This window comes from Loxodonta africana, chromosome 16, assembly GCF_030014295.1.
Source record: "Loxodonta africana isolate mLoxAfr1 chromosome 16, mLoxAfr1.hap2, whole genome shotgun sequence".
Lineage (NCBI taxonomy): Eukaryota > Metazoa > Chordata > Mammalia > Proboscidea > Elephantidae > Loxodonta > Loxodonta africana.
Window position 1 is genome coordinate 15,761,653 of NC_087357.1, and position 20,862 is coordinate 15,782,514.

A 20,862-nucleotide genomic window follows, 5' to 3' on the forward strand; every position below is an offset into this window, starting at 1 on the left:
GAGTAAGTTGCAGCCTCTCCTCAGGCAGCGACGAGGCCTGAATCATCAGCCCCTAAGATGACTCCCAGAGGGCTGCAGCCTGCTGACTCGGCAGCTGCACCTGCTTCCTGGCCCTTCTGTCCCCTCTGCACCACACATGTCTGACAGGTGGGAGGGAGATGGTCTCCTGCATCAGAGAGAAGCTCCAGATGTGTGAGGTCCTGGTTCCCAAAGCATCTCTGTGCATCAAAGCCTCTTGTTTCAAGATGTCAGAGTGGAGTTGGGGTCAGTTGTACGTGGCTGGTGTCCTTGGAGACAGACACACAGGGATGGTGCATGACTGAGGGGCTGTGACATGCTCCTCTGCTCACACTCCCCTCCAATGCATATCTCTTCAGCAGCTGACAATGATCCTGAAGTCAGCGTCATTGACTGAACCTTCTGGAAACTCAAACGCTACACTTCTTTGAAGACTCAGGACCCAAGGTGGAGCAGGAGGAGAGAAGGACACACAGGGCTCTCCCGGAGACCCTTCAGGGCTCACCCAATCCAACCCACTCATTACACAGATGAGAAAACTGAGGCCCCAAGGAGGGAAGGGACCCTTCCAAGGTCACACTGCTGGCCCACAGCAGAGCCAGGATTAGAACCCAGGGTACAGGGAGTGGACCTGAGCTGCTCAAGCTCTAGACCAGCTCTAACCCAGGGCTTCCAACCGGTTTGTTCCAGTTTGACTCACTGCTGAGAATTTGCACTCCCACCCCAGATATAATGAATCAGAACCTACATTTTAAAAAGTCCCCAGGTGATTCTTATGTATACGCCTACATTTTAACAAGCTCCCAGGTGATTCTTATGTATATCATGCACACAAGCACAGTGGGTTCGAAGCCCTGCCCAAGCCAGCTTGATGAGAAGGACATAGCTTTCCCTTATCAGACCAGCTTGTCCGCATTTCACAGATGGGGACATGTACACACAGCAACCTTACCCCAGTGTCTCTCCCATCCAACCCTCCTCTCCATCCCCACCTCATTCCCCTGTTTTCAAGAATTCCCTTCTCTTGCTCAGACTATTCAGTAGCCTCAGAGCTCCCTGCTACCCACTTGGCTCTTGCACTTGACACCATGGTCTCCCAGGTAGTTTTTCTATACCACAAAGCATCGATGGTCCCCACTGCGTATAGGACCAATTCCAAGGCCTTGGTGTGTTGGCCTCCAAGGCCCACTTGGGCCTGGCCCCTAACACCCTTCCAGACCTGCTGCCCTGGTGCTCTGGCTCCACACTCATTGCTTCCTGGGCACGCTCCCTTAGAAGGAGCCCTTCCCACCCATCATCGTGTGTCCAAAGCCACCCAGTCTTCAGGACCTTCTTCCAACACAACCTCATACAAGATGACCTTCCACCCAATCCCACCTCCCAGTGACAATTGTCATCATCATCACTGGCATTTCTTGAGTGCCTTCTCTGGGAGCTATACTGCTGCTTATTTCATTTAATCTTCTCAAGGTAGGTTTAATTACTATTTTCCCCATTTTACAGATGCAGAAATAGGCTCAGAGGAATTAAGTAACTTGCCCAAGCTCCCACAGCTGGTATGTGAGTGAATATAGGCTTCACGTCCAGGCATCTGACTAGAGAGCCTTATCCCTAAGCATGTCATGCCCTCAATCCTCCTTCTTAGATGGCGCTGCAGGAGGGTAGGACTTGGCCTTGAGGAGCAAGCCCTGCTTTGAGGCCCTTGGGGAGCCCTGGCTCTAGAGAGACCTCGGTAACGAGGTGTGCTAGACCCTGTTTTGGCAAAGACTGTTGGTGCAGCGCTCTCGTGCATACCCCCCACCCCATGCACATACACAGGCTAATGTCCAACATATGTTTCGCTTCAACATATGAAAACATCCCGCGAGGAGTTCGGCTCATTAGCAGTGTTCCGTCAGTGGACAAAAGGTCAGCCCAGGAGACTATCCGCTCTATCTACAGACGCAAGCACTTAGGGCTTAATGATGTGTATATTTTCACATGTGGGCAGTTGACATTCCCCCATGTAAACTACTTGCAGTTTCCCAATGTGGACAGACCTGGCTTTCAGGAAAAGCTGAGCAGCAGACAGAGCCAGGGCTCTCCAGAAGAAGGGGTCCCGGGGGGGCCCCCGTCCTTCTAAATGAGGGGCTGCCTAGGGTTTGCCCGTCCGGCCCTGCCAGGGTGGAGGCAGATGTTTCTTGGGGGGCCACCCCATTTCTCCTCTGGGACGGGAGCGGGGGAGGGGCCCTCCCACAGCTGCACCCTGGCCGTCCCTTGACCCTTCATGAGGGGATCTGCGTCAGCTGTGGGGAGCTCTGCACGCAAAGCCCCCAGCCGGCCGTGGGCGGGGACAGGGGTGGGGCCCCAGTTGGGGCCAGAAGCAATTGTGGTGCCTCAGAGGGGCTGCTGCAGCCACTGGCCTGAGCAGCAGCAGGGTGCAGCCCGTGGCCTGGGCGTACCGTGAGTATACCATCCTGTGAGGTGAGGTTGAGTGTTCCAGGGTCCCAGGTATAGAAACTGGGCCTTAGCGCTTTGAAAGGCAGGGCAGCCATTTCATTCCTGTTTCATCAGAAGCCAGCCCAGCACTTGGGGCACAGTGAATATTCCATGAATGCTCGTAGACTGGATAAAGTGAGTAAATGGTGGGGCTGAGACTCAGATCCAGGCCTGTCTGACCACAAATCCTGTGATCTGTTCACCCGGCTTTTTGGAAATGATGGAATGATGCTTCTGGAACATAGCACGTACTCAACATACTACGTGACTAAGTACGTGTGTGCGTGTGCACAGCTGGATAGAGTTAAGAGGTCAGGTGGAGAGCAAGGGGGTCTGTCCACCCAGAAGCACCTTCACCAGGTCACCAGGTCCAGCCCCTGCCTTCGTGACAAGCTGGGCCAATCAGAGCTCTTCTTTGAGTCTTCTTGACTAGAACCAGGATGAAGGACTGTCTCAGGCAGAAACTAATGCCTGGGGGCTAGGCTTCCCGCTGAGGAGAACCTGGAGCTGGCCTTGGACAGAAGCATCCTGGTTCCAGGTGTTGGGCAGCCCAGGGTCTTCTCATGGGTTCTTTTGAGTATATGAGAGAACTTCTCCCCATCCTTCCAATAAATTCCCCATTTGAGCAGGGAGTCCCTAGGTGGTCAAATGGCTGATCGCTTGGCTGCTAACCAAAAGGTTGGAGGTTTGAGTCCACCCTGAGGTGCCTCAGAAGAAAGGGCTGGTGATCTACTTCTAAAAAATCTGTCACTGAAAACCCTATGGAGTCCCCACAACTACTGCCCTGAGATAATCTTTAAACCTTAAACCAAAAACACCCCCTAAAGTCTTCTTAAAACCAGACAACAGTTTGGCTTAACTAGTAAAGAATGTCTGCCCTGAGCACTGTGCTCTTTTAAGATCTACCTGTATGGGATCAAACTGACAACAGCAACTCTAACGGTTACAGGGAAGCTTAGAGGGCCGTGAGTTTATGTTACTGAGGGAGGAACCACTTGGAAAAGGAGGGTGAGAATGGCTGCACAACTGGAAGAATGTGATCAATGTCACTGAATTCTACATGGAGAAACAGTTAAGTTGGTGTGTGTTCTGCTGTGTATATTCTCAACAACATAAAAATAAAATCAAGACAAAAAAAAAAAAAACAAAAAACCACCCTACAGAGCACAGTTCTTCTACCCTGACACGTGTGGGGTTGCCATGAGTTGGGGTCCACTCAACTGCAGCTGGTGCTTTGAGCAACTGTGAGGCAGTTATCTGTCTCTGGTCACCAAGAGTCCAGGCTGGTTCCTCTGTGAAATCAGAGGCTTAGCCCAGGTGACCCCAAAGGGCCTTCAAACTTCGAGAGCTCGAAATTCCAGACAACTCAGCACCTGCCGCTGCCTCGCTCTTCTTTCTCACCCTGAAGGTGCTGGTTCCCAGAACTAACTCAGCCTGGCTCACTGACCCCAGACGTGGCACTGGAGGAGGCAGCGGAGCAAGGGGGCTCGTCCCCACCCCGAATCCTGGCCTTAAACTCCACACACTTGCGCAAAGCTCACCAGGGACCAAGGGAAGCTCAGGGAGCAGAAGCCTCAGGGGGGCTTCCTCACGAGGGTTGATTTAAGGTCTAGCTGACAGGAAGAAAGAGCGCCATTTTTCCACCTTTTTAATCAAAACCGTCACCGCCGTGTGGGGAGGCCCGTGGCGCCTGGCATCCGTCTGGAGCGGTTCCTCTCTGTCCTCGGCCGGGCAGGACACACACTGCATGAGCCCAGATGAGAACAGAACCAAAGGAAAAGGCAGGGCTTTTGTCTCTTGGTCCTTAGGGGGAGACAATCAGCCCAAAAGCTCATGCTCGGATGCCTGGAGACTGCTGTCTATTCTTCCACTTGTCAGCTTTGGGTCCAAACACCCCGACTTAGCCCAGGAGGGTCCCCCATGGTCAGGCCAGTTGGGAGGCACGGCTGTTATGGACAGACATAGCCCCAACAGGCAGGGACACACGGCTGGGCGGGAGCTGGTGGCCGGAGGTCCTTGGATGATGCGGGATGACAGCTAAAAAATGGAGAAATCTCCCTCCCGTTGGGTGATGAGTTCTAAGGCAAGGTGGTACTCACCACGCCCCATGAGGGCAGGCAAGGTTTCCAACCAGAAATGGAGTTACCATGAAGCAGAGGAAGCACAAGCTTTAGGTCCTGGATGGGAGCTACAGAGTATTCCAGGAAGGGAGGGAAAACCAGGAGTCAGTGATAAGAAGGAGCCCTGGTGGCACAGTGGTAGAATTCTTGCCTTCCGTGTGGGAGACCTGGGTTAGATTCCTGGCCATCGCACCTCATGCACAACTACCACTGGTCTGTCAGTGGAGGTTTGCATGTTGTTATGCTGAATAGGTTTCAGCCAAGTTTCTAGACTAAAGTGGACTAGGAAGAAAGAACTGGTGATTTACTTCTGAAAGTCAGCCAGTGAAAACCCTTCGGATCACAATGGTCTAACCCACAACCAATCAAGGGGATGGAGCAGGACCAGGCAGCTTTCACCCTGCTGTGCATGAGGTCGCAAGAATCAGGGACCAGCTCAATGGCAGCTAATAACAACGCTTCGGGTAAATTGAGATCTCAGACTAAAGGGACCTGAATTTCTAAGCCTCTAGTAATCTGTTGCGATTTCTTTTCTCATTCTCAGTAAATATTTGCTTTTGTACTTAATGTTGTTTTCTGTTTCTTTTCTTTTTAAAAATATTTTATTGTGTTTTCGGGAAAGGTTTACACAGCAGTTTAGGTTCCCATTCAACAACTTCTACACAAACTGTTCAGTGACATTGGTTACATCCTTCACGATGCATGAACATTCTCAATATTTCTGTTCTGGTTGTTTCCATTAATCTAGTTTCCCTGCCTCCTTACATTCTTTGTTTTAAAGTAACTGCTGACCAGTTGGTGTATTCTTTTTCTTAAAGAGGGCCCTCCCCAAATTACTTAACTTCGGCTCCCTACAAAATCTGGATCTTCCACTGTCTCCTACACACAGCACTCAGTCTCAAAGGGGCCATCTTGAGAGGGACGTGCCCAGGAGTCCACCTCCTCCTGCCTCTGACTCCCACCACACCTTGAGGAAGATGGCACCCAATCTGCCACCTCTGCCTTTCTCTCGAGGAATAGCCAAGGGGTCCAGAGTCTGGAGGGCTCACGGGGCTCTCTGGAGCTTTGCGTGGTCAGTAGAGGCCAAGGTAAGGCAAGCAAAGGAAGTAACCCACTATCCTCCACGAGGCCCACAATTCCATCAGAGACCACTCTGGCAAGTTCCTCAATGCTTTGGTTAGCGATCTTTCACTCCTCTTTGGTGGGGACCTGGGGTAGCTGGTTATTTGGGCAGGCCATATTGGTCTTCCTGACTCGTTGACATTCAGAACCCCACCAGAAAGAGACTGCCAGGGATGGGAGTTGTCTCTGCAAATAGAGAGGGAGGTGGGCTACTTCTGTGACCACTTAAAGAGTTTGGCTCAGGCCGGTTCCCTTGAGTCAGCCAAGGAGCCCGTTGCTTCTCCAGGTGGGGTCCAAGCCAGTTCAATCCATCAGCCACACAGCTTCCTCAAGCATCCACTCTGTGCCCCAGGCATTAGCTCCATCCCAGAACCTCAGTGACCAACCCACTCGACCAATGGCAGCAGTTTAAGGCCAACAAGGACTGCAGGCTCCCAAGTGTGGCGTGGGTTCTCAGCTTCCAGGAAGGAGAGTCAAGGAGCCCTGGCTCATCAGACACAGGTGGCTTCATGGCCCAGGTGAGGTGTGACCAAGGCCTGAAGGATGAGTGGGATTTGGCTGGGCAGTAAGGAATACCCTTCTCCTGGCGAGCCCTGGTGGTGCAATGGTTAAGAGCTCAGTTGCTAACCAAAAGGTTGGCAGTTCAAATCCACCAGCTGCTCCTCAGAAACACTATAGGGCAGTTCTACTCTGTCCTATAGGGTCACTATGAGTCGGAATTGACTTAATGGCAACGGGTCGTGGACTTCTGGCGTTTGCCCACTGGGAAGTTTCCTGAGAAGACAGGGTGCTGAAAGAATCAGTTTCTTCCTTATGGGAAAATTGACACTGTTCCGGACAAATTTAAGATGGTAGGATTGCATTTGAGGACCCCAAACAAACAGCAGGGTCATCTGCCCTACAACCAAGTGGGGGATCATGAGACCAGGAGGTGCTGTGAGCAAGGCCTGCCTTTGGAGGGGGTCCCAGCCCTTCCAGATGGTGACCTGCTGACCTGGCCACCCGGGGCCCAAGGGGTCACACTCCCTGGGTCAGCAAAGTGGAGGAACACAGCCCTTGAGAAACAGCCACAACTCTTCACGAAGGGAAGAACAGATTGGGGCTCCCAAGAGCTTGACCCCTTATTTCCTTTGCTGTTGAAATGGCTTCGCAGAAATCAGGATGCAGGGTTTTTAGGGGTCGGGAAGAGAGAGAGAACATTTTTAAACCCAGTCAAAATCTAACCAGGGGCCCCGAGAGCTGGGCAATTTTAATGAGAAAGAAAGGAAAATATACAAGCAACCCTGACCCAGACCTCGGCCCCTTACGTCAAAGCAAAAGGCAGTAATTAAGGAAATGAAAAGTGCAGGGTCACGGAGTGAGGGGCCAGCTGTGCTCTGTCAGCGTGATAACCCTGGTCAGGCCTGAGAGTGTGATGGGCCTGACATGCGGTTGACATGGCCAGGCGCTGCCGTGAGACCAGGGACAGCTGTGTGAGCAAGGGTAGAATGTTTCCTGGTGAGTGGTTTGAACCCAGGTCCCTGGGTGGCGCAAATGGTTTGCACTGTCTGCTAAACTAAAGGTTGGTAGTTCAATCCTACCCCATGGCACCCCTGAAGAACTGCCTGGTGATCTGCTTCCGTAAAGATTACAGACAAGAAAACCCGATGGGGCAGTTCTACTCTGTAACACACGGGATCGCCAGGAGTCAGAATCAACTTGACGGCAGCAGGTTTGGTTTCTGTTTTTTTGTTTGGTTTGAACCCAGTCAGCTCGGCTCCGGGTCAACCCAATGCACGCAGGTGACCCATTGCAGCACTCTGGTCCAAAGGGGCCAGGTGCCATGAGAACTTCATTCTTTGTGTGTGGGAGGTGGGGCACAACGGGCCAACTTTCCACCTCCAGGGACACCCACCAGCCACCCACACCATTGTTTCCAAACCAGGTTCAATTTGAAACTGTCGAAACAGCTGGGCCTCGGAGGTTTTTCTCTAGTGAGGATTTCATCCCGAGGGGCTGGGAATTCAACTGAAAATCCTGCGTGATATCATTTCTCTGCCCAAGGCCCACGGGTGGGCAGGGCCTCTCAGGCCGCACAAGGACCCCAAAAGCATGTCGCTGGCCCCCCATCCCCCAAATGACAGAGCTGAGGACCCTCAGGAAGCCTGTGGGGGATTCACCATCTGAAGTCACTCTAAAGGGAGGAATTCTGAGCAGGAAATGCTATAAACATACACAAGAACTGGGCCAGAGGCAGAGCCTCACCGCTGGCATGAAAGAAACACCCAGTTTTCTGACCTGGAAGGTCACGAGAAAGGAAAGGGGTGCAGAAGAGCCCTCTGTAGCCTGCTGTGAGGACCCCGGCTGGCTCATCCACCTCAAGGAAGTCAGGAGGAGCCGAGAAGAAATCAGGCTGTGGGCGAGGAAGAGCTTGTTTTCCAGGAATGGCTGAGGGGAGGAAAACATATGTCTATTTGATGGACAATTACATGGTCATTAAAAAGGACAGGCAGGGGACCGTGATGAAAGAAAATGCTAGGGAGACAGCAGCAGGAGGAAGCTGAGGCCAGCGTGCAGGGCAGTAGCTGGATGGGGCCAGGCAGTGACCAGCTGCCGTGTACACCTTTCAGTTGTCAGGCCACCTCCCCTTTCGTACTTGCTCACCCTCGCCACCCCTTGCTACACCTGGGAAACTGACTCGAGGAACATGTGGTCTTTGGTTAACTCTTGAGAAGACAACCCAGGGGAGGAGAAAGGGCACAGGCCCTGGAATCAGACAGACCTGGGTTATACCCAGCTTCACTCTTACCAGCTAGGGAGCCTTAACTCTTGTTGTTACGTGCTGTCGAGTTGATTCTGGCTCGCTCATAGTGATCCCATGTGACAAGAGTAGAACTGCTCCATAGGGTTCTCTTGGCCAGGTCTCTCTCCCGAGGGGCAGCTGAGTGGGTTCGAACCGCTAACCTTTTGGTTAACAGCCAAGTGCTTAACCATTTCTGCCAACAAGGAACCTTTACTGTCCGGGGCAAAATGGGGCCAATCATGCCTATCAGACAGGACTGACGTGAAGATGGAAGGCGCTATGAGTGTAGACTGTATGCACAAAGCATACAGGAGGTGCTCCATTCATGTTACTTTCTCCACCTCCTTGCAAATGCACCCTCAATAAAGGAGTACCAGAGAGTCGATGACTTGGGGCCACCCCTTCAAGGAGCAGGATGCTGGCATCAGCTGCCCTTTCTGCTTTGCTCAGACATTTCAAAGGTCTCAGCAATTAGACACCTCCTGGCCTGAAGAATACAAAGCGCAGAGGATGCAGGCCCAGCTGCTGGCCCAGCATGATGGGCAGAAGGAAACGAAGTCGGGAAAGGTGGCTGGTACCTCTCCAAAATTTTAGCACAGGTTGGAGAAGCCCAGTGAGGGGTGTCCACACCCTTCTCTCGCAATCCACGTGGCCCTGGGGGATCCAGCTTCTCACTGGGTCTCAGTTCTTTCATCTAGAGTTGAGGAGGCTGGCTTGGCTCAGGGATTTTCAAGCGGGGTTCCAAGGGACCCTAAGTGCCTCAGAGTCGGGGCCTGAGGAGGGGGTGCAGCCCCCAGCCTGGTCACCTGCAGTAGTTCTTTGATCTGTTTGCACACTGGAAATCTGTAGCTAAAACTGTTTGCGAGGCCCTGGATCAGTGGCCTCCGTGATTTTCCTGGGTGCTGCGGCCCCACTCTAGGTGGTGACCTCTTTCCCCTTGGGGTGAACTGGGAGACAGGTCCCCAAGATGGGTGCTCAGACCCCTTCCTGATGCTCTGGGATTTCTGGGGGCTCAGCCACAATTCAGGACCCAGCACAGGGAGCAAGGCAGCTGCCAGGCCCTGGCTGGGAGAGGGAAGTGGGGGCTTCAAAGGACAGAAGCACCACGGGCCTGTGGCTCTCCAAACCCACCCTTGCTCCTGGTCCTGGATAATCCCTCCATGAGGCAGGGGGCCAGGCTGGGTTATCTGGGAAAGCACAGATTCTGAAGTCTCAGCTCCCCGCCCCCCTGCTTTGTGACCTTGGGCTTGTTACTTGACCTCTCTGTGTCTTCATCTCGCCCACTATAAAACGGAGGTAGTAATCTGCGGGGTGGATGTGTGGGTTAAGTAGGTGAACGTTTAAACAACAGTGTTTGGCACACAGTTAAGTGCTGGCCATGTGACTGCTGCTTTTGTCATTATCATAAGTGTCCAGGCTGCCTCCTGGCTCCACAGATGGGAAGGCTGAGGCCTAGAAAGAGGAAGCATCTGCCTGTGAGGGAGGGCAGGTGAGGACAGGCCCGGGGTCAGTCCCTAGATCTGGCTGCAGCAAGGGGTCCTGGCAATGACTTAACATCTCTGGGCCCCTTCTCTCACCATTTCTGAGGCTGTTAAGGGGACTGAGTGAAAACGTGGGATGTGAAGTTCCAAGCACGCAGTAGTTGCTCAATAAATGGTAGTTCCCTTTCGCCTTGCCCAGGACAGCTGGTGAGGACAAGAGTGGCTATATTTCATTTTGAATTCCTCTTTCTGCTGCTCCCAAAAGCGGAAGAGGAAGCGGAAGAGGCCCAGCTCTGCCCTACCCCGCCCTCCCCACAGCTGCAGGAGAAACCTCCAGGCAGTTCCCCTCTCAAGCTTTCCTTCCATCCTCTTCCCCCTTGAGTCCCTCTGCACTGCCATGGCAGGAAGTGGGAAAGGCCAGGACCATGGCCAACTGGCCCAGCTGCCCTCCCACCCTAGCTGGCCACCCAGCCAGACCTTGCTCACAGGGTCACAAGAAGAGGTGGACTTTGAGCTTGCTGGGTTCACTGCCAACAGGACGGAGACGCTGTTCTGGACCCTGGGAGATGAGGGCCATGCTATCTTAGCAAAGATGAAAAGCCAGGTCTGGGTCAGCGGCTGGGAGCCCAAGTGCCCATGGAAGATGGGCAGGCACTTAGAAGGAAGGGATTTGACCAAGCCATCCCTATTCCGTGCCCTTGGTTGCCTGGGGACCAAGGGCTGGTTAGATGGTTAGGTGAGGGTGCGCTCTACGCCATATCTAGACCTCCCGCCAGGCCACACCCAGGAAGGGAGGTCCAGGAGGGAGCCAGACTCCTAGGCCAGTGCTCTTTGCCCCAGGCCACAGTCTCTACCAACAAGCCAGCATCTATGTAATTAAATAATGTAATTGTCGTTATTGTTAGCTGCTATCAAATTGAGTTGCCCTTGATTCATGGTGACCCCATGCATAACAGAAAGATATGCTGCCCGCTCCTGCACCATCCCCATGATCAGTTACTCATTAGACTACTGTGATCCAAGGGATTTTCATGGGCTGATTTTCAGAAGTAGATCACTAGGCCTTTCTTCCTAGTCCATCTTAGTCTGGAAGCTCCAGCGAAGCCTGACCAGCATCAAAGCCACACGCAAGCCTCCACTGCCAGACAGGTGGTGGCTGCCCATGAGATACACTGGCCAGGAACAGAACCGGGGTCTCCCGCATGGAAGACGAGAATTTTACCACTGAAATAACATATAAAAATATAACTACATAGTAATTATATAAAATAAAAGATGTTAAGCATCTTTTCATGTGCTTATTGGCCATTTGTATATCTTCTCCGGAGAAATGTCCAGTCAAATTCTTTCCTCATTCTCTAATTGGGTTGTTTGTATTTTTATTGCTGCGTTGTAAGCGTTCTTTATATATTCTAGACACAAGTGCCCAGGTTGGGGAGCAGATAATCAGTCCAGTGTTTTTTAAAATTCTCCCTCAGTCTTCTCAACATCAAGCAGAAAGTCTCAATTTGGTGCTGCGATATTTTGAACACTCACTAATCTCCCTTTAAAATAAAGAGAAAGGAGGCTGCGGGCTGAGCCTTCTTCAGGAAACAGAATAGCTAGCTAGGTTTTAAAGGCAATTTTTCTGGTGATCTTTATGTATGTCAAATCAACACTGGTTTTCCAGGTCTGTTCCTGATACAAGGTTTCATTTTAAAACACATTCATTTTAAGTTAAAAAGTGAGTTGATTTAAAGAAAAACAAAGATAATCGTAAGACCCACCCCAGTGCTGTCGAGAATCGTAAGAGTGCCCTACAAAATTAGTAAAAACTGCGAACATGCTTCGAGAATGACTGATGGCCACAAGCCCATTTGGGCGTCATTTTTATCACCCCCATTTCCAGATGGGGAAACTGAGGCTCCAGGGTCACACAGCTGCACAGTGGCAGAACCAGGCTTCCACGAGGTCCTGAGGACAGGAAGGAAGCTGGCAGGCTGCCCCAGTGGCCGAGCATCTGTGCCCTGCTGAGAAGGCAGCCGTGTCAGGCTTGCTAGCCCCCTGATGCCGATGCCTGCTGAGGATGGGGGTGGTGCCTGCAAAGAGATGCTGGGGAACCAGTGGCTAGAGAAAGAGGGAACTTGGAATAATCATAATTTCCTTTCATTCAAGCTCTTTACTTCTTAAAAGGTGGATGTTTATTTCCAGAGAGCCAAACAAACACTAGGAATAGATTTCTTTTGTGCAGAAACTCTGGCTGGTGGCTGATTTCCCCTTTAGCAAGAACAAACTTCTCTGCTTTACCCTATCATTGTTTATGGAAACAAAGAGGTAGCTCTGTGGCTGCGGAGGGCCTAGTAAACAATATCTTGCCCACAGACATAGGCATGAAATGTACCCTCGTACTGCCTGTGCTGGAACATTCTGGTATCCCAGAGGAACGACAAGCCGGTCAGGTCAGAAGCCTGCCCCAACCCACCTGCCTACCTCTGTTGCCCAGGATGAAACCCACTCAGGCCTATTCAGCAGGACCCTCCCACTTGATAGATGAGGGTCCCAAAGCACAGAGAGGTCACACAGCTAAAAGAGGTGAAGCCTGGCGCTGAACGAAGGTCTACCGATTCTAAAGCTTACTTTTTCCCAGCACCCTGCTGTCTTTCTGTCCAGCTCCAACAGCTTTCAACTCGATACAAAGCCCGCCCTTGGTGGGTGTCCTCTAACAGGTCCCCAAAGCAATGCTGGCCAGGTGGGCAAGTTAGGTGGGTTTGAACAGTGTATAAGGAACAGGCTTTCTTCTTGGGATGGGCCTTCAGCAAGGGTTTGAGGGCATCAGCCTATGGGGAGCAAGAATTTGGCTCTAGGCCTGGGCTTCTACTTTGAGCAGGGACTTTCCAGCCAGATGCCCAGCAAATATGCAATGTCAGACAACATGGGACGTCAGCCACAGTGCCACTTCCCAGGCAGTGCCTCGGGACAGGAAGGAGGGGTCAAGAAAGGAGGCATCCCAGGCTCCCCTCGACGCTTCATTCAAACCAACTGCAGACATGGAGAGCCGTGTGCCCGGCACTGTCCTGGGGCCAGAACACAGGGCTGAGCAGACACCATCGTCTCATCCCAGGGAACTAACATCCTCAGAAGAAGCCACACACAGCAATGGCCCTCATCTCATGCACTCCATCTTTCCTGGGGTGAGAGTCTCCACCACCCCGTGACTCAAGACAAAACCCAGGGAGTCACTCAGGATTCATCCCACTGTCTCTCTCCTCACACCCCAAACGGGGCCATTATGCAGGAGCAATCTCATTTCTTACATCTGCTGTCCTTCCCCATCCTCACCAGGGATAAAACGATTTACCTCCTTATGTAACGGGGACCTCAGCTTTGGGGAGAGGCTGTGTGGAGCCAGAAGCCTTTGAGCAGGGCAGGGACACAGAAGGTGAGAAGGATGGAGGAGGGGGCAGAGCTGTCCAGGTGAACGGCCTCCCAGGGAGCAGCCCAAACCCAGGCAACGCAGTACAGCCATCAAGGTGAGCACGGGAACCCGCATAGCAGGAGCCCAGAGTTTGGGAGTTGTAACGGTAGGGTAGGGAAGGTGGTGGAAAAGTAACAGGACATAAAGATGTCAGGGCTGACGTAGGCGTGACCTCGAGGGCCCTTGTGATCCCAGGACCATGACGTGTTCACGAGGACGTAAAAGTTAAAACATAAAAAAAGGGGAGGTTGGTAATTTTGTGGTCAAATAAGTTTGGAAAATGCTTTGTTAACAGTGAAACAGGTTTCCTCACTGCCAGGCTTCACCAAGCATTTCAGGTGCTCACGCACTGGGCGAGTCCTTCCAAGGAGGAGATGCAGCAAGCATTGTTGCCCGAACTTACTTGACTTACTGATTAGCCTTGTTTGCACTGAGCCTCTCAAATAACTAGTGTCCTGTGGGCCACCCTTTGGAAAGTGCTGCTTGGGGGAGGACAATCTGACTTGGGTTCAGAGCCGATGCTGCAGCCCCAGCCCAGATGAGCCCCTCAGCCAGCCCCTCGCACCCCTGCACCTGGGGCATCTGCCAGCTGAGAAGTAAAACAGGCCCCTGAAGGAGCTACCACGGGAAGGATGGAGAGGGCAGCGCAAAATTTATTGTAGGAAACTAGGCAGCCCAGGAGGCCACTGCGCCCACCTCCCCCCGAGCCTCTGGGCCATAACATATGGTGCAGCTTAAATTTTAAAAAATTGAGGAGTACTTAAAGAAAAAATATTGGCAGGCTCTGAGGCACTTGTAAAACGGTCTGAGCTGATGCGAGTCTGGGCTGTAGCCCTTCAGGAGACAGAGGCAGCTCTGAGTAGAGGTAGAGAAGTGAGGAGGCCCCAGATCAGGGGCTGGGGTGAAGGCTTCTGGAAGAGGTTGGCTGTAGGGGAGACAGGGAAGCAGATCCCAGCACCTGTCCCGTCTTCCCCTTAGAAAGAGCCTCTTCACTGCAGACCCCTGGCCAGGAGGGGCAAGCGAACAGTGGCAGTGAGGGCAGGTGGGAACCAGGGTACCACCATGGAAAAAGCTAGGGCTCCAGGACCACTCAGACCTGGTGACATGGGCTGATTTGTATACCCAAAAAGATATGTTCAAGCTCTAACCACTGGTTCCTGTAGACGCAGCCACATGTGGAAACAGGGTCTTTGGAGATGTGAGCAGTTAAGTGGACCTGAGGTCCTAGTGGAGTAAGGTGGGTCCTGATCCAATATGACTGATGTCTGTATAAAAAGCAGAGAAGAGATGCGGAGACACACAGAGGGAAGGTGGCCATGTGAAGATGGGGGCAGAGATTAGAGTGATGTTGCCATAAACCCAAGGAACGCCTTCAATTACTTGAAGCTGGAAGAGGAAGGAAGGATCTTCCCCTAGAGCTTTCAGAAAGAACATGGCCCTGCTGACACCCTGAATTCAGACTTCTGGGCTCCAGAACCGTGAGACAATGAATTTCTGTTGTGTGAAGACACCCACTTTGTGGTACTTTTTACGGCAACCCTAGGAAATTAATCCATGTGGGTTCAAACCCCAGCTCTGCCACTTATAAGCTGTGCAACCTGGGACAGTACAGCCCCTCCTGGAGACCCCTGCTCCTCTGTAAGATGGAGCCTGTAGAGCCTACAGATGAGAGCAGGATTGAATGCTGCCACACGGTGGGTCCTCAGGACATGTTGGCTGCCATTGTTTGGGGCTGTGTATAGGCACAGATGGATAGCTGGACTGGGCAAAGCTGAGCCACGGTGAGAAAGGGCCTTTGCAGGTGGTAGGTGCAGATGCTATCAGCTGGGCAGCCTTAGCAGGTTACCTACCTCTCTGGGCCCCACAGCCTGACTGTGAACAGTCACACCCTTTTCATGGGTACTGAAACCATCAGAGGTAATGTCTAGAGGTGTCTGGCACATTGTAGGGGCTCAGTCAATGAGCTATTATTATTTTCACCACTCCTGGTACATAAACTCTCAGGGTGGCACCTCCTCTGGGCTTGGGGCAGGGGGCGGGGGAGCCTGTTTATGCCCAGGTGTCCTCACTGCTTCAAATGGGGGCAGCAGGTCAAACACACACCTACTTGTGGCCTCACCCATACATCACCAGCCGCAACTGCGGGTGAGCAGAGACCCTGCTCAGACACATCTCTGACGACTTTCCAACCTGAGAACTTTCACAGATACTGATAGGGCCTGTCTCTGGAGCAAAGCAAGGAAGGCCTGCCTGACAGCTACCTGCAAATAAAAGGAGCAGCCACGCTGGCCCAGGACCACGCGCAGGTCCCAGCAAGGCGGCTCTGCTCAATGCCCATATTGGCCCAGGGCCACAGTCCCGGGAGGCGGCCCTGCTCAGGGCCTGGAGATGTTTGATGAGCGTTAACCCTGTCACTCCTGAATGTGTTTAAAGTTCTTGTAAGGAGCATGATTATGATTCTGAATGGGAGGCACGGGAAAACACAACTGCTGTGCAACTATAGGGCGGCCACTCAGGAGGTGCAGTCAGCCGTGACAGGGGACACAGCTCTGGGTACGAGGCTGGGCTTGCCCTCTGTGAGCTGCCTCTGGCCAACAGTAGACCCTGGAGAATACACCTGACCCAGAACAGGGGTCAGCTGCAGTGTGAGAAGCAGTCACAGTCCCCAGGTGACCCCGCACGGGCCTCAGGCACCCACTCCTGGATAAGGCTCCCACCCTTCCTACTTACCTTCGGGGTGAGGTACTTGGTCATAATTTCCTTCCCTTTCTCTCCCAGTTTTTCATCTGGAGTAACTTCATATTCTGCCTAAAACAAAGGACAAAAAGAACAATAATATATTTGCTCATGGGCTTCTTATGGTTATAGACCTTAGAGCCAAGCAGGCCCTGGAGGCCACCTGGCCAATCCTCTCCTTTGACAGGGCAGGGAAGTGAGGCCCAGAGAGTGGACAGGGCCTGGCCGAGCCCTGACTTCCCATCCGATGACTCTGGGGCCTCTGTGGACCCGAGCACTCAGCCCAGCAGTTCCCACGCAGGCTGCACGTGGGAATCCCAGGGGCCAGGAACAAGTCCTGATCTGGGGCCCACCCAGACCAAGAGTAAGACTCTCTGCAGAAGAGGCCCAGGCATCTGGACTGCTGGGGTGGAGAACCCCTGACTTAGATGAATCAAAGAAAACTGGAAAATAACAGGCCACCAAACTGGGAGGCTATAGGGAGGCTGCCTTAGGCCACTCACACCTTACAAGCTGCATGACCTCAGGCAATTTCCTTTGCCTCCGTTATGGACTGAATTGTGTTCCCCAAGAAGTGATGTTAAAACCTAACCCTGGTACCTAGGAATATGCCCCTGTTTGGAAATAGGGTTTTGCTATGCTGAGTAGGATGGGTTCTAAACCTAATTCCTTCTGAGTAATGCCTTCTGAGTAGCATCTTATAAAAGAGCAGGACAGACAGGGGCACACACAAGGGGTGACAGATGCCACATGAAGACTCATCTCTAAGCAGCCGAGAAATGCCAAGAAACACCCAGGGCTATAGAAGCTGAAAGAGACAAGGGTCTTCCCCTAGAGTCAAGAGAGAGAGGGCCTAGCCCTGCTGACGCCCTGAATTTAGACTCCTAGCCCCCACACTGTCAGACAATAAATCCCTGTTTTGAAAGCCACCCACTGGTGATATTTTCTGTTACGGCAGCACCAGGTAACTAAGACAACCTCTCCATAAAACGAAGATGATGACAGCACATATTTATACGGCGATTGTTCCGATACAATGTGATAAAGCTCTTAGCCCGGAGCCCGGCACATAACAAATACTCAATAAACAGCTGCTGGAGTTATCATCGTTGTCATTATACCTTGCCAGAAAAAAATAATAATGGGATGTCACCTCTCTTCAAGCTTTTCAGTTTATAAAGTGAACATACAGAGATTATTTCAGGTGATCTCAGCTGGGCCTCAAGTGCCCAGGTAGTGATGTGGAAGGCAGGGTTACCATGCTTCCCTGGAAGGGCTGGGACTTGAATCTCCAAACCCAGAGCTCTCTTCCAACAGCACTGAGGAATTCATGACTCTGGACTTGCTGGCCAGGCCAGCTGAACCCGAGCGCTACGGAAGTGAGGCCTCAGAAAGACAGACCTTTTTTTTTTTTTTTTAAATAATTTTTATTGAGCTTTAAGTGAACGTTTACAAATCAAGTCAGTCTGTCACATATAAGCTTATATACACCCTACTTCATACTCCCACTTACTCTCCCCCTAATGAGTCAGCCCTTCCAGTCTATCCTTTCATGACAATTTTGCCAGTTTCTATCCCTCTCTACACTCCAGACAGGAGGTGCCAACACAGTCTCAAGTGTCCATCTGAGACAAGTAGCTCACTCTTCATCAGCATCTCTCTCCAACCCATTGTCCAGTCCCTTCCATGTCTGATGAGTTGTCTTCGGGAATGGATCCTGTCCTGGGCCAACAGAAGGTTTGGGGACCATGACTGCCGGGATTCCTCTAGTCTCAGTCAGACCATGAAGTCTGGTCTTTTTATGAGAATTTGGGGTCTGCATCCCGCTCATCTCCTGCTCCCTCAGGGGTTTTCTGTTGTGCTCCCTGTCAGGGCAGTCATCGGTTGTGGCCAGGCACCATCTAGTTCTTCTGGTCTCAGGATGATGTAAGACTCTGGTTCATGTGGCCCTTTCTGTCTCTTGGGCTCGTAGTTGTCATGTGACCTTGGTGTTCTTGTTCTTCATTCTCCTTTGATCTAGGTGGGTTAAGACCCATTGATGCATCTAGATGGCCGCTTGTTAGCCAGAAAGACAGACTTTTTTATTCCCCTTGACCCACATCTGACACCCTTGCCAAGTGGAAAAAAGGCCTCGGGTTAAGGAGAAGCCTGGGTAAGCCTGACTTGCTTGTTGAGATAAGGGAATTAATTACAAATAGTTTATAGACATTTAAAAATCCACCACCTAAGGATTTGTCAGCCTCAGTCCAAAAGTACAGCTATTCCAAAAGAGACAGAGGAAATGACATCAGCACCGGTGGGCTGAAGTTCCTTCCCGAGGCCTTTCACTGGGGACTTAGACGCCTGGCCCTACTCACCTGGTCCAAGATAACCTCACAGCTCAGCTTCTGGGGTTCAAGATAACCTCACAGCTCAGTGTCTGGGGTGTCATTTCTCCTCAGTCCAGCCTCGAAGAACCCTCCTGGGAAAGGGCAAAGCCAGGCAGTAGTGGGACATCCACAGACACACCTGGGCTTGTCTCCAACCATGGTAAGCAAGTGTCCTTGTATAGCTGCCTCTCTCCAATGGACAATCCAGATCCAACCATTTTCTCCAAGGGAGAAATATCAACACTACAGTTGTTTGGGATCAGAGGGCTATGGGATGGTGGTTCTGGAAAGGGTCCAGCCTCCTCCTTTTATAAAGATGGACACTGAGGCTCAGAGAAGTGACAGACTCACCCCCGGTCATGCTGACTCCCACCAGGCCACCCACATCAGAGCCCCTCTCTCTGAAGACCAGTTCCTCCTCACCATGAAGGTGAACCAGCGGGACCAATGATTTCTTGAGACGCTTAAAGAAGAGAAGGTCGCTCTTTCTTCTTGACACTCTCCTGTTATTTTCTCCCTCTATGCTCCCCAACAATCCCCGAAACTGACACACACACAGGTGCACAGAAGCACACGTGTGCACACACACAAGTGTATGTGTGTGCACATGAGTGCACATATGGGCATACAGACCCACAGGCATCCCATATAGGTTGAACCTACAAGGCAGATATTATTGTTCCCTATTTACAGATGAAGAAACTAAGGCTCCGAGAGGCCAAATAACTGGTTCAACTGTAATAAAAAAATAGAGCTAATAATTGACAGAGCTGGGGGTTGCACCTCCAAAGGGGCTGAGCGCTCTAGAGCACAACCAACCATCTCATTCCAGGGTAAGGAGAGAAAGCGCCAGTGTCCTGCTGCCCCTGGACACCCCGCCTGGTGGTCTGGCATCCTGGGAATTTACCCAGATTGCTTTGCAGGGCCCAGGCACTGGGCAAATGGCCGACCACCATTTGGGGTAACTCAATCCCATTCAGAGTGCTGGATTTGCAGTGTCCCAAAATACATCTATGAAGGCAGCTCTATTTAACCAAATGGAGGTCTGAGGCTCACTAATCAGCCTCAGTAACCAGTTGAAAATATTATTGCTCTGGGTACGAAAACCCACGTTAAAAAAAAATAACATCACTTTCAGGTCAGCTGCCTCCAAGCAGAGGCCCGGCAGGGCGGATGGGAGCCACAGTTCCACAGGGAGGCAGGCGGGAGCACATGGGGACAGACACCACCAGCCCGGGATCAAAAGGCCTTTCTCTGAGAGTCCACGTCAGGTCACCGTTACTTGAAGGGCATTTGTGTTGGGAGGCAGAAAACCAACAGAAGGCATCCAGCTTGACTTTCCACACTGATTAAGTCACTTGGAGTGGCAGGCCATGTCTCTATGGCGACCCCTGAGAGGGGCTAGGGCTCGTGGAAGCACAAGTCCCAAAGGCAGCCTTCAGAGAGAAGGCCCATTTACCAGGGCCACTATGGCGGCCCAACCAGCAGGCACAGCTAAAGGCAGATCCAACAACACGAGGCTGGATAGTGCCCGAGAAACCACTGCTACAGAAAAACCCTGCCCAGGCAGTTGGGGAAAGCTTCTGAAATCAGCTGAGGCCAGAAAAGTTAAGCAGCAAATAAGAAGTTGTGTCAACAGACTAGACTTTTACATCAGATTTGGCTTGGGAAATGGGAGTAAGACAAGGACCTCAATGAAAAGAGAGGTAAGCCATATGCTAGAAGGTCCCAGTGACTTCCATGTGTAAGAGATGCCCTTCCAACCAGAGATAGGGGTGGGCCTTGTCCTTCATCCCTCGTGCCCCCAGCAGAGGGGGACACACATTCCTCTCTGCTGTCCTGCCCATTTGAAAGCTTTCCCCAGCCCAGAGCTTGATTCTGACCACCAGAGCTCCAAGGAGCACCTATGCCAAGTCACTGAAAGGGCATTTCTTTTCCCCAGATGCATCCAAGGTGCCGACAGGGAAGCCTCATTGAAGCAGTCTTCTCTTTGCCCTGAGACGGATGCAATCATAGGGCTGGCCCTGGGGGCACAGATGCTGCCCTAACGCAAAGAGCAGAACACGACATTGGGCTTGAGGAAAAAAGAATTATTCATAGACCCGTGCCCGCCAAAGAGGATAAATATCTGTGTGCCACCTGGTTTATAAACCTAATATTTCACTCTCTTGGCCTGCTCTAATGCCTTCATCATCTCAGAAACAGCCAGTGGAAATATGTGTTCCCTATTAAGACACCTTCTCTGCAATGATTTTTAAGGTTAGGAATACCGCAAGCCGGTCGAGGGGACCTGCCACGTTTT

At 51.8% G+C, this 20,862-nt stretch overlaps 1 protein-coding gene across 5 annotated transcripts in view; it reads right to left on the minus strand.

Annotated features, from left to right (window-relative positions):
- GRK5 (G protein-coupled receptor kinase 5) overlaps window positions 1-20,862 on the minus strand; it is a 237,486-nt gene that overhangs the window by 41,545 nt on the left and 175,079 nt on the right. For all 5 annotated transcript variants that reach the window (XM_064269250.1, XM_064269252.1, XM_064269253.1 and 2 more), the window contains exon 4: window positions 16,186-16,263. In XM_064269250.1, the coding sequence (XP_064125320.1) occupies window positions 16,186-16,263 (78 nt within the window). The remainder of the gene's footprint in view (window positions 1-16,185; window positions 16,264-20,862) is intronic.